This window comes from Xiphophorus couchianus, chromosome 2 (genome assembly GCF_001444195.1).
Source record: "Xiphophorus couchianus chromosome 2, X_couchianus-1.0, whole genome shotgun sequence".
NCBI lineage: Eukaryota > Metazoa > Chordata > Actinopteri > Cyprinodontiformes > Poeciliidae > Xiphophorus > Xiphophorus couchianus.
The window spans coordinates 8,942,692-8,959,382 of NC_040229.1; the positions used below are offsets into that span (position 1 = coordinate 8,942,692).

The 16,691-nt window shown below is 40.9% G+C and overlaps 1 protein-coding gene across 1 annotated transcript; it reads left to right on the forward strand.

Moving 5' to 3' along the window:
• Positions 1-252: 252 nt before the first annotated feature.
• fcsk (fucose kinase) lies at positions 253-16,666 on the forward strand. Its single transcript, XM_028030795.1, has 23 exons — positions 253-620; positions 1,447-1,598; positions 2,837-2,887; positions 2,961-3,086; positions 3,169-3,241; positions 3,802-3,899; positions 3,981-4,061; positions 4,140-4,259; positions 5,231-5,402; positions 5,478-5,587; positions 5,827-5,928; positions 6,452-6,625; positions 7,500-7,573; positions 7,685-8,040; positions 8,846-9,080; positions 9,150-9,316; positions 9,586-9,813; positions 10,846-10,989; positions 11,914-12,033; positions 12,103-12,290; positions 14,238-14,337; positions 14,722-14,945; positions 16,218-16,666. Exons 1-23 carry the CDS (start codon positions 539-541, stop codon positions 16,305-16,307), a joined length of 3,267 nt encoding a protein of 1,088 aa, XP_027886596.1. The 5' UTR covers positions 253-538; the 3' UTR covers positions 16,308-16,666.
• The last annotated feature ends 25 nt before the right edge of the window (positions 16,667-16,691 follow it).

A 16,691-nucleotide genomic window follows, 5' to 3' on the forward strand; every position in this document is an offset into this window, starting at 1 on the left:
CTTATGCTATTAAAGATGCTTTAATTTTTTTTCACTTAACATCCACTATAAACTAGTCAAAGTGTGAAAAGAAGCTGTTTTGTGTGCAAAATTTAATTAAATGACTAGATTATCCTGCAAATACAAAACTTTAAGGAAATAGATGTCTCATTAATTTGATTAAATTTTCCCCATTAAGCAGAACTGAAGGCCCTTTTTTTACTTTGATACACCGCCCCAACGGATGGGCGGGTAGTAGAAAACAAACGCCTACGGAAGCCCGCGCAGTCACACTATTCCGATAAACATGAGCAAGGGTTAAACAGACGCCATGGATTAGATTTATACGCTTTTTAAGACTAACTACATTTCAAAAAATATAAAAATGAACGAGTTTAATGCTGACAGGTGTTGGTTTTACTTTATTCCGCCTGAAGATCCTCTAACCCGCCCCGCTTTTGCTAGTTTCGTTAACTAGTCGCTGATGCTCGTTCGTGCGGAGTATTAGTAGTTAAACCAGTCAAACAACTTCTGTTGTGTCCATTTTAACCGGGGGAAGATGTCGCAGAACGGCGACTTTCCGTGGACGGTGGTCGTCCTCACCTGCCAACACAAAGACAGCGTGTACGCTTTCCAGAGAGGTGAGAAGCATCTGTTCAATTTACGATCTAAAAGGAATCTTACTGTGCAGTTGCATCAGTCGGCCTGAGGGTGTCGCTGATGTACGGAATGAATTACAGTGAGAAGAATCTGCTTTATTCAAGAAATTTGACTTGGGTTCCACTTCGCTTTCAATGAAGACATTTTAAATCTGACTATATGTAAAAATATATATTATTTTGTTAATCGTAACGATGTGATGGTTTTTACAAAAGACAAAGACGAGATTAAATTAGTGCCAAGGGTGAAACTAGAGCGTCACTCTAGTTTTAGGTATTTTTTTAGTTAGTTATGAAGTTATTGAATTAAAATAGTAAGAAAAATAAGATAACTTTTTTTTTTTTTTTTTTACAACTTTAACTGTGATTAACTACAGCGAGTTTTTATTTATACAGTCAACAAATATAATCCCAATTTTTGGATTAATTGGTTAATGTTTGTTCAATGGGAGATTTTTTTATGTACTGAATTTAAGCCAGGTGAAGCTAAGACTATACCACTTGAGTTCTGGGTAGAACATATTTACGAAGACTTTCTTAATCTTAAAGGCAAAATGTATATTTTTTTTATACAGTTTTGACTTAATTATTGCTCTAAAAATGTTTTTTCTTACTGGACAATGCCATTTTTAGTCTACTCCAGTTAACGATTAATCGGCTATTAAATTAGTTGTTGATTACTTCAATAATCACGTTAAACTGATTTAACTTTTTCAGCGCTAATACAAAGTAAAATGATAAAGCAGAGGCATTCACTAATTCACAGTATCCAGAGGGTTTCCAATATTTTGTGCTCTTGTGTGTGAAGAGTTGGAGTTGCGGCAGAAACGCGGCACCTTAGCTCGGGATGCGTTGCTTCTGACCGTGAGGGACCGCCAGGAGCCGCTGGGCAGCGGAGGGGCGACGCTGAACGCCTTGCTGGTCGCTGCTGAACACCTGAGCAGCAGAGCTGGATACACGGTGAGTCACAGCTAGCTTAGCTTCGTAGAGAGTCCCAACTCTCGACTATTTAGAAACCATGGCTAACGTTTGCCTGTGACGCGTGTAACGCGCCAGTTCGATGCTAGCTTACCGGAAATTGCCGACTTTGTAAATAAATAGCCACTCCCCACTGTAAATAGAGAACTGCTAAGCTAGGACAAGATGGCAGTTAATGTTAAGTCAATATTTGGAAGTTTGGCCACCACGGACTGAGCGGCTTTGTTCACTTCCATCCATCCATCCATTTTCTGGTCACCCTTGTCCCTAATGGGGTCGGGAGGGTTGCTGGTGCCCATCTCCAGCTACGTTCCAGGCGGGAGGCGGGGTACACCCTGGACAGGTCGCCAGTCTGTCGCAGGGCAGCTTTGTTCACTTCTCCGCTGCTATTGTTAAAACTACAGAGACTACAATTCTAACGCGCCGCAGGAAATCGACGTCATCGTCACGACTTCTTCTGCTCACTGATTGGCCCAGTAGAAATTATACCGGAGAAATACATTTCAATGGAAGAAAACCGAGACGGGGCGACGAAAAATTGAGGGATCGATTTCCGCCAAAAAAAAAAAACTCAGAAATTTTGAGATTAGTCTCAGACGTTTTGTAGAAAAAACAAGAAAATTTCTGAGCTCCAAAAGTTGAAATAGCTGCAAAATTTTCTTTGTAGCAGATTAATCTAAACATTTTTCCATTAAAAAAACATGGACATTTCCGAATTTTAAAAGTAAAAATTTTTTAGGAAAAATAAGTCGAAAATTTTTCACTCTAACTCCGAAATTTCCAAGTTTTCTTTGGAGAAAATTTATGAGTGTACGCTGTCCTTTTTTGTTATCTACAATGACCCTATAAGCAGTCATAATGGCCATGTATAAAATCATAAGTAAAAACATTACACTTAAAATAATGTCAAATGTATTATTTTAGCATAAAATAAGCACAAAAATTCAAATATATTTCATGTATTATAAGTGTACATAAAGTTGTTCCATTTTAGCACATAAAAGTAAATGAACTTTACATTTAATTTTAATTGTATTTAAATTCAGCTAAAGTACAAAACAAATTGTTTCAAAATAGAGCTTTTATTATAATATTTCAAATATATTTAGTATATTAGATTTTAGAAAACTTAAGTGTAAATATTTTTCAATTTTTTTCCAATAACATTTCAAACTGTTATTGGAGCTAATCTGCCTCCTTTATTCTTTGTTTGTTTCCAGGTGGTGACCGCCGACGTCCTGGATGACGCTCACATCCTCATCCTGCACACAGTGAGTCCAGAACTGAGTTCGGTTCTGTTCTGGTGTTTCCTTGCTGTAGATTTTATTTTTTTTCCTCTCCCAGGGTCGGGATTTTCCCTGGAGCTCCTGTAGCCGAGCCTTCTGTTGGCTTCCTGAAGAGAAACCCGGGCAGAAAGTCCAGGCGCCGGTTTGTGTTCTGGATCTGCTGCTGGACCGGCTCAGCACCCAGGTCTGCTCAGTGAAACAGAAGAATCAGAAGCAGACTGGTACTGCAGAGTTCTGTTCCATCATTCATCCTGTTTGGCTTTCAGATCTGTCCGGGTTCTCCTCCTGGAGTTTGGGTCTGCAGCACCGACATGATCCTCTCAGTCCCGACACACTGTGGTGAGTTTGTCTTCACTGACGCTGCAGATCTGGTTCTGATCCAGATTAGGCCTGTCACAATAATGAATTTTGCTAAACAATAAATTGTTCCAGAAATTATTGCAACATATTGTTGTTTTGAGACCATTTTCAATTAATATAACAGTAATACCATAATAATAATAACAGATTCTCAAAGATCAGTAAGCTTTAAATTCCGATCAACATTTATCACTGGAACTGGAAAACATTTTAAATATCCAAAATAGATAAACAAAACAACAGAAACAACAGGTAATATAAATTACGACGTCTCTGTAAACAAAATTGTCCTTCAAGTAAAGATCTAGTTGAGACTGAAGCACCAGACTAAACACTTTGATCATCCAGTTTTTAAAAAAAAGAAAAATAATTAATCATGCCAATTAAAATTATTACGTTTGTTTCAACTTATCATGCGATTAATTGATTTATTGGTTATTGTAACAGACCTTGGCTGGATCAGGAAAAAGTCACAGTTTATCATTTGTTCAGTTGCATCAGTCACCAGTTTTCTGATTGTTAAATGATTTTGTGATCAGTTTTATCCTGGGAAGGGTTCTCTGGAGTTCGGGTTTTGGCGGTACCGGGCGATGTCTCGTACGCAGCCGATCATGGAGTCTACCGGAGCGACTCGCAGGTGCCCACCATGTGGAAACCTTCTGTGTGATTTCTCTGGCTGCTGGGGTCAGCTGATGATGTCAGGGGTCGTTGTCTCCAGGGTCGGGTCCGCGACATCATCTACAGAGGAACCAGGGAGGAGATCCGACGAGCCCTGATGCCTGATGGGAAAGTCCCGCTGGTGCGTCCTCGAATGTTTATAGACGCACCACCGTAGGCAGCAGCAGCAGCTTAAACAAATCCTGTGAAATCCTTGCAGGTGTCAGGCCCAGTCTTCTTCTGCAGGTCCGTCTCAGAGAAGCTGCTGCAGACTCACGTCAGTCCTCCCCTGGACGGCTGCACCTACCTGGGCGTGGACTCTGGAGCTCCGCCCCTCCAGGTAGCTTCCTTCATCAGATCACATCATTAACTGAAAAACCTATCATGATTTAAGCGTTTCATATCAGTAGATATCGATAACTGTAGATTCAGTTTTGGTTTTAATGATCTGGAATACTGCCAAACTGATGTCCTGACCAGTTGAGTGAACTGGAGTTACTCAACAAAACTCCAGTTTAGAAGCTGAGTAATCATTATTTGGTTACCTAGCGACATACTTTAGTTTCCTAGCAACAACTTGTTGAGTAACTTGCGAAGCAGCAGGTAAAGGTTTCGCCACCGGGCCTCATAAATGTTTAAAAATTAAACAAAGGCATGGAGTGAAAACTATGGATGAAACTGGAAAGGTCACAGCGCAAGTTTGGCAGTTTTTCAGGTATTTAGAAAAAACAACAACTAATAAATAATTGTCCAAAATTTTTGTTGTTTTTAAAATCTATTGTTTGGTTTTTTTAAAACAAAAAAAAAACAACAAATCGATAATTTTCGACATTATGTTCAAAAATTAAACAAAGGCATGGAGTGAGTTCACTCCATGCCTTTGGTTAGATTTAAAGTAGTTATGAGGCACAATATCAATAATTATTGATATTTGTTTTGTTTTAAATATCTGAAACACTGGCACCATGACATTTCCTGTTTTTTCCAGTTTTTACTCCATGCCTTTAATTTTTAAGCAGTTATGAGGCACAGTGGCAAAACCTTAAACTGCTGCTGCACAGTTTACTCATCAAGGTGTTGCTAGGTAACCAAAGAATAAGTGAGTTGCTAGGTAACCAAAGAGTGAGTGAGAAGTTGATGCCACCACTTTGCTTAGCGACATGGTGACAGTTTCAACAAATATGCTGCAACTTTAAGTTGTTGACTAATAATTTATTAATTAATGATGTTCAGCTGATTAGCGGCTCAAATTAAAGCTTGAATGTTAACAGCTTTTTTTGTTTAAAAACAGCTTTCCGTCTCTGTCCACAGATCTCCCTCTTCTTGGACTTGTTGAAGTGTCTCTGCTCAGATCTGACCCAGGATCAGTTTGTGAATGAGGGGAGAGCAGGCTGCAGTCCCACAGACGGTCTCCAGGGGGCGACAGTGAGGGCAGGCAGGGCGGAGCTGTGGAGGATCCTGAGAGGAGCTCCACTCTCACTGGGTCAGCATCAGATGTTGCTTAAATCTGCAGGTAGTTGGTCTGAGTTTAAACATATCCTGTTTGTCGTTCTCACAGTGTACGTCCCCGGCGGTCGCTATGACTACCTGACTCTGTCCGGGAAGCAGCATGTCGACCGTCTGACCTCTGATTGGACGGTTGGAAACACTCTGTCTCACATTCAGGTGGCACGTCTCACTCTTCTTCATCAACGCCATCCACAATTAAAACTGAATTGAAAGCAAGTCTAGATCATACCAAAAGGGCCAACAACTGATCCCTGCGGGACACCACCAGACTTTAAACGAAGAAAATCATTTCTTCAAATCATTTGAAGAAATGATTTGTTGAATTTTAGAAAAATCACTAATAATTCATATTGATCATGATGGCAGCTCATAGTTTTAATCTGTTTTAATCCCTCCAGAATGAGAACCTGCTCAGTGAAGGAGCTCGGATCATCAACAGCATTCTGGATGGAGGCGTTGCCGTGGCGACCCGGGCAGTGGTGCAACACTGCCACCTACAGGTCAGAAAGAGTCTTAACTCAGTCTTTTCAAGGAAACACTGGGTGGAAATACAATGTGAAGTGGAAAAACTGGATAAAAAATGTAATAATTACCCCCAAAATAGTGAGAAATATGGACTCAAAATCAGTAGTTTTTTTTATAGATCTGTAAATAACAAGCACGGATCTTTGATCTTGCAATTTCTGACAACTTTATTCAAACTTTACTCTCATCTGAAGATATCTGTAAATATTTTACATCTTTGAATGATATGCTGATATTGTAGTGTTCAAATTTGCAAGATAAAAACAACAATAAGAGACAAGATCCAAGATATTAAAGGTCACCTTGAACAGGCTTGGATAGGCCTATGGCTCCATGTCAAGCAAATTGGCATTTACCTCCTAAGTGATGCTGAAATTATTTTTATATTAAAAAGCAGTAAATTAAAAAGTAAATCAGTGAATCTGAACGTGAAACTAATTCATTTGAATACAGCAGGTTTGTCTTGTGGTTCATATTCTATCCTCTGGCGTCCCTCAGGGTCCTCTGGACGTCCCGTCTGGTTGTTTGCTCTCAGGTGTAGACGTGTCGGCGTCAGCTTGCCTCAGGCGGCTCGCGCTCAGCAGTGACATCATCATCCAGGGACATCGGATTCAGCTGGGGGAGCTGAAGCTAAACATGTACACGGTGACCGGCGCTCACGACGACCTGCAGGTAAAAACGCAGCAGGTCCGTTTCATCTGAAGCCCTCAGGTGATTCTCGTGGTTGTCATGGAGACACGGTGATGCTGAGGGAAGCAGACCGTGGCTTAGTTTTTTATAAACTTAACTTAAGGAAAGTAAACTCTTTCTTTCAGAAGCCCAGGGGGTTTCAAGTCTATATTCTTGTCTATATTCACAATGAATGTTCTTAAAGGGCCAGAATATATTGATTAAACACATTAACAAACTGCTGAATAAATATCTGTCTCTGAATTTGATAAGCACTTCATTAAATTAAATAATATTGAACATCATTTCACACTGATAAGTCCCTCCACATTTCATGACTGTTTTCTTTTGTTGTTTTTTTTAGCTAATAGACTCACTGATTTTGTGGAGTTAATTTGGAAATATTTACATGATATTTGCACTTATGTATGATGGTAAATGTAACTTTTTGTTACTTTCAATTTTGACCATCAATAGAGGCTAAAGGCAGCAATTAGTAAAAATAAGAAATACTGCCACCTGCAGGTGGGGGTTATCATCACTTTGCAAAAATGGCAAAAAATGTTGGGCTAAAGCTTAGCCCAACATTTTTTGCAAAAAAAAAAACAAACAGAAAAAAAAAAAATTGCAATAAACTCAGAATTATGCATTTGTGAGAAAAAGTGCAGAGATCTGTCGATGTAATTTGGCAATATTCAGATAAAAACTGCTTTAATTTGATTGATACCCAACTGTTATAATGAAGGTCATAGATAGATAGATAGATAGATAGATAGATAGATAGATAGATAGATAGATAGATAGATAGATAGATAGATCATGTGCTTTACATGACCACAGTCTTCCTCCTCCATCTTCTGCTCCTCCTCCCCCTCAGGTTCCCTTTAATGACAGCGGCGCTTCCTTCCTCAACCAGACCTGGAATGTTTTCTTCAGCTCCTCAGGAATAAAGTAAGATCCAAATCTTTCCACTCTGATTTTGTTTTATGTCTTTTTCTTTATAAACAACAGATTATCCCTGTATGTTGTTTTATTCGTTTTCTCCTCCTCTCTCCTCCTCAGGCCGGAGGAGCTGTGGGTGAAAGGAGAACATTGTTCCCTCCTGGAGGCTCGACTTTTCCCGGTCCTCCACCCCAGAGGGGGCACTGTGGGCCTTGAGGGAGGCGTGGGCTGGCTGCTGGGGGGTCCAGGCTGCCTGCAGAGGTGGAGGGAGGCGTGGAGAGTCTCTCTGAGGGAGGTGCTGTCACTCACCCATCAGGAGGCGGAGCTCCAGTGGAGGGAGGAACTGCTGTTCCTGGCAGGGAGGAGGAGAACTGCCGACGCCCTGCGGAGTCGCACCGACGTCTGTCTGCTGCCTTGCTTCAGGGCGGCAGTGCAGGGAGGGCAGAAGGGGACGCTACTGGAGACTCTGGACAGCAGTGAGTTACCAGCTGCTTTCATGATATGAGGCAGTCTGCCATTTTGTTTTCACACCTGATAGTGCGGTAGATTTGGTTCAATTTGGGACCAAAACTGCAACATTTGTTTCGTTTTCAGCTGCTGCGGTTCTTTTTCACACTGTCAAACAATCCAAACTCTCAGAAAAACCTGTTCCCCTGTGTAGAGGTTTTTTCACCTCTGGATTTTTTAAATTGACGCCTACATGAAAGCCCACTGGTCATCAGATGGTTAAATGGGCTTTACTGAAGAACTGTAGTTTACAACGGTGCATATATCATGAAGCAGTTTCTGAAAACACAGAAATAAGAAATAAAAAAAGTTCTGACTTACTACTGTAATAAAGTAAATCTAAAAATTAATACAAGTGAGTAAATAGACCTAAGCATCAGCATTAATTCCCTCTATCAAAAGTGCTGTTTAAATTTGAATAATGCAGAATAGTACCTGGAGTCATAAAAACACTTGTTTCGTATTTTTAACCATTAAATTTTAAGCTAGTTTTAATCCCAAATCACAACCATATTAACAGTAAAAACAGACATTAAAAAACTCTAGAAATATATTAAGCAACGCTGTCAGAAGTGATAATTAACATCCACCTATTTATGTTACATGACTAATATCTTTACTCACATCATCAATGACTGCCGCACCGCTCTAAACAGTAAACAGATCAGTTTATAGTTCCCTCATTACGTCACCGCTGTGCTAACCCTAAAACACTAATCAAGCCATTTTTACGTCAGAAGAGGATCAAGAAGTGAATAAAACGTTGTGTTTTAGTTGCTGCTGGAAGTGTCGAGTCGGGGGCGGAGCCGGGAGCACAGGTGGGCGTGGCTGCCCGCTGTCTCTCCTGTATCGCTGACGTTCTGGTGTGCATGGCGGGGGGCAAAGGGGGCCTGAGGAGCGGTCCAGCTGCTAACGAGGCCTGGAGCTCCGCCTACTTCCTGTTGGAGGAGGGAAACTTGAGGGGAGGAGTTTATGCTCTTGCTGCACAGCGACAGCTCTGGCTGAGCAGGTTAGCGTCTCGCTGTCTTTTTCCACTGCTTGTTGAATCAGTTTTGACCTTCTTTACTGCCCCCTGCAGGCCAGACCTGCTTGTACGGGCGGCTCGGCACTACGAGGGCGCCGGCCAGGTGCTGCTGCGGCAGGCTGTGATGTCATCCCAGAGGTTCATCTCCATTGGACAGGGGGAAGCCCCGCCTATCGGGGAGTGGCAGGAAGTAGAGTGTTCAGCCAGACTGGACCTGGCAGGTGAGGAACAGGTGTAACTTTTCTGTTAAAGGTGACCTATTATGTTTCCTTGAACAGGTTAGGATAGGTTTTGTCCTATACAAAACATATTTATGACAGTTTTTTGAAACCGTTCTTAGACACAGAGATTTTAGTCTGGTCGGTTCTGCTTATTTTGAGCTCCTTTCAAAATGAGCTGGGGATTTTTAGCAGCAGCATAAGAGGCCGCCTTTAAGTCACACATTGTGGAAACCATTTTCAGCTTTTGAGCTACAGTGTTTGTGTTTCAGGGGGCTGGAGTGACACGCCACCGATCGCCTTCGAGCACGGTGGATCGGTGACGAACGTCGCTGTGAAGGTCGACGGGAAACGTCCAATCGGAGCCAGAGCCCGTCGCATTGTGAAACCCCACATCCTGTTGGTCAGCTGCAGCGGTGGGCCGGGCAGCGGGGCGTCCACAGAGATAGTGTGTGAGAGCCTGGATGATCTGAGGGACTACAGCCAGCCTCACGCTCCGGGTACAACACCGTCAGGGTTCCTGAAGAATGAAATTTAAGATTTTGTTTTGTACGACAGAAATGTACAAAACAAAATGTTGTATTTTTCATAGTAGTAGTGTTAAACATTTTTGCACTGAATTAATGTTGCATTGAGCTAACTGGTAATAAATATACACTTATCATAGGTGCAAAATGCTAGCTAGTTAGCTACAGTTTCACAAAAATTTACTATACTACTTTGACATATTTCAATTCAAGTAAAAGTAAAAAGAAATTACTCAAGTAAGGGTAAAAAAGTATTTGGTAAAACCTCTGCTCAAGTACTGAGCAACTGATCAAAACATCAATCATTTAATATTTAAAAATTACATTATGAGATGGACCAAAACATAAAGTTATGTGTTGAAATGTTGGCATTTTAAATACAAATAACATAATTGCAAAATAACAAAATCAGGGAAAAGCAAAAAAAAAAAAAGAATGCTCCAAATCAGTTTCTTTCAACAAAAGAAAATTATGAAACTTTAACAAATCCTGCAGGTGTGTCTGTGTACGTTAAATTTTTGGTTCAATCATGTTTGTTTTTCATTCAGTGGGTTTAAAATCCAGAAATTTTACTCAAGAGCATAAAAAAATTACTCAAGTAAAAGTAAAAAGTTCAGCGTAGTAAAAAAATACTTTTAAAACTACTTTTTTTTCCCAAAAACAATTACTCAAGTAAATGTAACTAGTTATTACCCAACTCTGCTAGCTAGCAAGAATATGTTAGCAGCTAGTTAGCGTTAGCCTCAACTACTTTGAGTCACAGAAAGCAATTAGTCAGCGTTTGCCTGACAGAAAAATCCCACAAGAAGAACAAACTACTGGTACTACTGGTACTGGTACAAACTACTGGTAGCAACACCAGTTTCTCACAAGAGAAACTGGTGTTGCTACCATAAAATTTAATACCTTTGATTAACATATTTAAGGCCAACTTAATTTTTTTCTAACGAATATAAGACATCTTAATGCCACTGAATACTCATTGTTGATGTGTTTGTGTTGCAGGAGCTCTGTTGAAGGCAGTCTGTGTGTGCAGTGGTCTGGTGTCTCTGTCCTCCCAGCATCCTCTGGGGCAACAGCTGATGCAGAGCTGGGGTGGAGGAGTGGAGCTGCACAGCTGGTCGGACCTGCCGACCGGATCCGGTCTGGGTGAGTAATGCTAAAACACGTCGGGCGGAGCAGCTGCCACATAAAACCTGAGGTGACCTGTTATGCTTCCTTGAACAGGTTAGTATAGGTCTGTGATCTATACGAAACATTTTCTCACAAAATCGTTCTTAGATTCTGAGATTTTAGTCTGGTCAGTTCTGCCCATTTTGAGCTCCTTTCAGAATGAACTCAATGTTTACACTCGCACGTGAAAATGGTGGCAAACAGATTAATTATACAACCGTACATCTTTGAAAAGCAGAAGTCGAGCCTAAAGTACAACCAGCAAGAATGCAGCAAGAGGTTTCTGGATCGTAAGTCATCATCAAAACACTCACCTTTTTCAGCAGCCATTGTACAGCGCATACAGTGGTAAAACCAGCTGACCAAATATGCTGAGCTCAGGTTGGGTGCTAGGTAACAAGCTGGGCTAGGGTTGCTAGGTAACAGCCCACTTCCCCTCCAATGTGACTTAATAGCAGGAGGATTTTGAATTCATGTTCAATTCAAATTCAAAAATACTTTATTGATCCCAAAGAGAAATTAAATGTTGCTGTAATTTATATTAATTCAAAAGTTAGTTATTGTAGATAATGATGGCTGTGGGAAGGAAAGATCTACTGTAGCAGTCTGTATTACAGTGAATTTGAAGAAGCCTCTGACCGAAGACACTCTGTTTTTAGAAAAACATGAAAAAACAGGAATGAAACTACTCATTGTCCAGACGCCAACAAACTTAAATTATTACCAAAAAATAGCTGCTCATTTAGTTGTTTTTAGTTTTTAAATGTTTTGTCTGTTTTTAGAAGCAATTGAGACCCGAATGGAAGCAAAAAAATACCCAAAATGTGAATTTATCACAATAGGTCCCCTTTAATGCTTTGGTAAACCTGCAGGTGATGAAATAGTGTCAATTTCCTGCAGGGACCAGCAGCATTCTGGCGGGGGCGCTGTTGGCAGCGGTCTACAGATGTACAGGCCGGACGTACAACACCGACTCCCTGATCCATGCGGTCCTGTACCTGGAGCAGATTCTCACCACAGGTCCCCGTCTCCCTCCGCTCTGATCTCCTTCCTCTTCATCTCCCTAATCACTTCCTGCTGCTCCACCAGGTGGCGGCTGGCAGGACCAGGTGGGCGGTCTGGTGGGCGGAGTCAAGGTGGGTCGTTCCAGAGCGTCTCTCCCCCTGCAGGTGGAGGTGGAGCGTCTGAGTCCTCCGCAGGAGTTCCTGATATCTCTGGAGCAGCACCTCCTGCTGGTCTACACCGGAAAGACGCGTCTGGCTCGAAACCTGCTGCAGGTCAGCGGAGAAAACAGAAAGGGGCGGACCGCTGTCAGTCTCATACCTTATTTGGAAATGGGACCAATGCAGTCCAGAAGTGAAGGGGGCGCTATTTCCTATATTATCCACGATCTCCTGTTTTTATTTTCTTTTAAAATCTGTGATATATATTCATCTTTAGGAAAGAGTTTAACTCTCAACATTTATTTGAACTTCTCTCTCTTATTTACTTCAGCGCAGCTCAGTTTTTAAACTTCTGTAGCTTTCTGTGTACTTCTAAATCTGCTCCTCAGTTGCATCTTCTCGGGCCTGATACTGCCTCTAGTGGCGTGGGGGTGGTAACACAATTAATATAATTACAATACTAAATCAGAATACCACAAAGTCTTTATTATTTATTATTAATTTTGGCGTTACTGGAACTGTAAAAGATAAAGTCCCTCAAAAACACCATACATTTTCATTTCCTTTAGGAAGTAGAGCTAATTAAATGAGATAAACAAAACCTGAAAGGGATTCCAGTTTAACTCGATAGCCAACCTGTTGAAAATGTGGTAAATGTTAAATACTTTGGGTCATTCCTGGACAGTCAGCTCAGTTTTGCTGAAAACACTGGCTATAGTTTTAAGAAAGGTTTTCAGAGACCCTTTTTAGAAAACCCAGTGATCTTGGGGCTCCCCAACTAGAAGTTGTGTACAACCTCTAGTTAGGTAAAGGTTGTTGAGTTAAAATGTTAAAACTTAACATTTTAACTTGAGTTCTAACTCATGTCAAGTTTGAACTGTTAGTGTTTTAACTTTTCATCTTTTCAGCTGGTTTGGTCACATGAACTGCAGACTAACAAACAATCTTATTCTTATCCAAACTAAATGATAACATTTACCTATAGCATCCAAAGTGTTTTACTCGATGCATATTGTGATTCTAAGAATGAGTTTTATTTTATTGTTTTAGAGTCGAAGAAAAATTTCCACCTTGGAAGACTAAATAGTTTAACCATATTTTTTCCTATATATAAGACTCTACCAACAAAAAGTCTCAGAATAAGTAAAAATAAAAATGTGAATTAATCCTTGTATCTGTTTAACAACCCTGGTTATTCGTCTGTGAACCTAATTAATTTGTTCGTTATTGACTTTTGCTCAATTCTTATGTATACATTTTAAATGGTATTTTTATTATAGTTGATCATGTTTTTCATGTCTTATTTCTTATGTTCCTCATATAATTGATGGAGATATATAGATATTATTTATAATGTGTAAAGGTATTGTTTATGTCACCTAATTAGCTTTACATCCTTAAGAAAATTGAAAAATATGGTGTTTTAGAAGATAATTTATCTTTTATGTTGCCAGTAATGGCAAAATTAATAGTAAATAAAGACTTTGTGGTATTCTCGTTTAGTGACGCAATTATATTAGTTGTGTTACCACCCCCACGCCACTAGAGGCAGCAGATTTAGAAGTACAACCAAAGCTATGAAATTTGTTAAAAACTGAGCTGCGTTGAAGTAAATAAAGAGAAGTTCAAATACATGCTGAGAGTGAAACTCCTTAAACGTGAAGATGTCACAGATTTCAAAAGAAAATAAAAACGGGAAACCGCAGATAATATAGTAAATAGCGCCCTGTTCAGTGGGAAGAAGTGCAAATGGGCATGATTGACAGCGCTAAGACCCACCTCCTGGCTCTGATTGGTTGTTTCTAGTTAGCACTGGGAGAAGCCAGAGGAGATCATCTTTCACAAAATGGTGACAGTTTCAACAAATATATAAAAATTGTATTTCTTATAAAAGATACATACTGCAGTTTTAGTGGCAGGGCCTGTAATTAATTACTTCATCAAAAATCATATAGTGACAAAATAAGCAATTTTTCAATTCAAAATTGGACCCCAATTTTGGACCCCGTTTGGGTCCAGTCTGCTTCAAAATGGCGCTCGGTGTGTGTGTGTTTTGTACAGGATGTGGTCCGCAGCTGGTACAGCCGACTTCCAGCGATGGTTGAGAACGCCCAGCAGCTGGTGTCCAACTCTGAGGAATGCGCCAAATCCTGTTCAGAAGGTGAATTTCAGGAAATACGTAATCCAGTCAGTCAAGTTTATTTGTATAGCATATTTCAGCAACAAGGCATTTCAAAGTGATTTACTTTATAAAAACACAAAGTCATAGAAGAAACCACAGTGAACGATTGAATTTAATTTTTTGATCTTGCAGCCCCTGAACACATGGATGAGTTTCTCTAGATCTCACTGGGACATTAATCCTCTAGTTCTGGAAATGGTCTTCAGGTGATAAAAGCCGACTTTGTGAATGTCTTAATGTTCACATGCCAGAACCTTCTGGCTCTGAAGGTTCAGGCCAGATCGTTCCTCTTTAGGTCCAAGGATAATAAACTAAAGCAAGTCATTAAATGACTCAACCTGGTTGGTAATCCTTCCCTCCCAGGTTCTCTGCCCCGGCTGGGTCGGTGTTTGGACCGCTCGTGGCAGCAGAAGAAGCTGATGGCTCCAGGTTGTGAGCCGGCCTCCGTCAGAACCATGATGGAAGCTCTGAGGCCGCTGGTTCTGGGTCAGAGCCTGGCAGGAGCCGGAGGCGGCGGCTTCCTGTACCTGCTGACCAAGGAGCCCCGACAGCAGGAGGCGGTTCTGAAGACCCTCAGGAACACGCCGGTGAGACGTCTGCAGACATACACAACCGGGCTGAACATAAAAGTCATACAAGCAAAGGTGATTTTTTGTTAAAAAATAAATAAAAAAATCACTGACCATCAGTAGCAGAGTCCAAACATCCCGATTACAGTGAGCCTCAGAGCTTCAGTAGCCCTTCGGTCCTGGATGGTTAGGATGTTTCTCAGGATGGGGAAACACTGGTGGCTGGAGGACAACTGGTTCTGTTGGGGTGAAACTGGTTGAACCTCAGCTGCTTGCGGTTGTAGCGCGACTTGGACTTGTAGGCGTAGACTTGATCCTCGTCATCTACAGGAGTGAAGACCGGCTCGTCCTCACCGCCGGTACCAGTTGAAGAGCTCCAGCTCTCCTCTGCAAACTGGTAAGGGCTGCTGTCACCTGGAGCCCCCTGCTGGGTCCCGTGGGTAGACCTGCTGTCAGAACCTCCAGTACTGCTGGTTCCACTGTAGTACTGAAATCCTGGCTAACTGCCATAGCTACCAGATCCAACCTGTCCACTGGGGTTCTGGTCGACTGGACTGGGTGGTTACTGTTGAGAAGATGCCATGTGCTGCCACATGGGGTGTCCACCTTCATCTGAGGAAGCAGTTCAGAGTCAAGAAACATCTACTGCTTGGTTAGAGTTCATGTTTGTTTGATTATTACCTGGTTTTTGAGCAGCACAGGTGATGCTGCCAATCAGCAGGAGACAAAACCTGCTAAATTAAAGTCACAAAATATTAAAAACAAGAAACATTTACCAACTTTAGCCCAGGATTAAAACCTTGTTAGACCGTTTCTCACCTCATTTTGCTGCTGTTAGTGCAGGATAGACCTCCGATTCCTCTGATAGTGACTCCAACTTGCAGCAGCTGGAGCCGGTTGCCGAGGGGAACCAGCTGCTGTCACAGAGGCTGAAATCAGTAAGATGCTCACTCTGATAAAATAACAGAAATGTTAAAAGATTCTGGGTATTTTAAGCGTTTTAAGACATAGAGAGTATTTATTCTGTTTAACAGATGTAAGCGTCAAACTTTTAATTCGTGAGTTTGAGAACCTCCTGGTTGGAAACCAGCTTGAGTTGAAATATAAAAGGAGTTTGTTTGTCTCCAAACAGGACTGACCGCCAACTGGTTGCAGTTTTTATGAGTACAGATCAAGATTCTGATTTTAATTCGTCCTTTGTATCTCTTTTTTCTCCCTCCACTCCTGCGTTATTCATTGATTTTTCCCTGAGCTAAACTTTGGGTCCACCTCCTCATTTCTGTGTTTCAGGGTTTGGGAGATTTCAGCGTTCACTCAGTGGAGCTGGACATGGAGGGAATCGCAATCCGGCCGCCGTCCGTCACACAACCGGCAAAATGAAGATTTTTCACTCAATTTGGCATCACTTAAAATAATGACTCTTATTTTTGATTTGATTCAGACTCTTTACAGTCTGTCATGGATGGTAGATTTGTTGGAATTGAAACAATCATTGATTGTCCTCACCTGTTGAAACTAACTGAACATTAGCATTTCATTATATAAATAACATTTTTTTGCATATTTTAGAGGTGTATTTGCTCCAAATGATTGAATAAATACCAATACCACCCACAGTTTTCACTTTTTCTATATTTACTTTAGCACCTTTAAAAGGAATGCATTAAGTTTGGGTTGTTTTCTCATATTATTCTGTTTTCTCAGGATTTTTGCTCCTAATAAAGGAAAATTAAACAATGTGTTGGTTTCATATTTGTAAGCTAC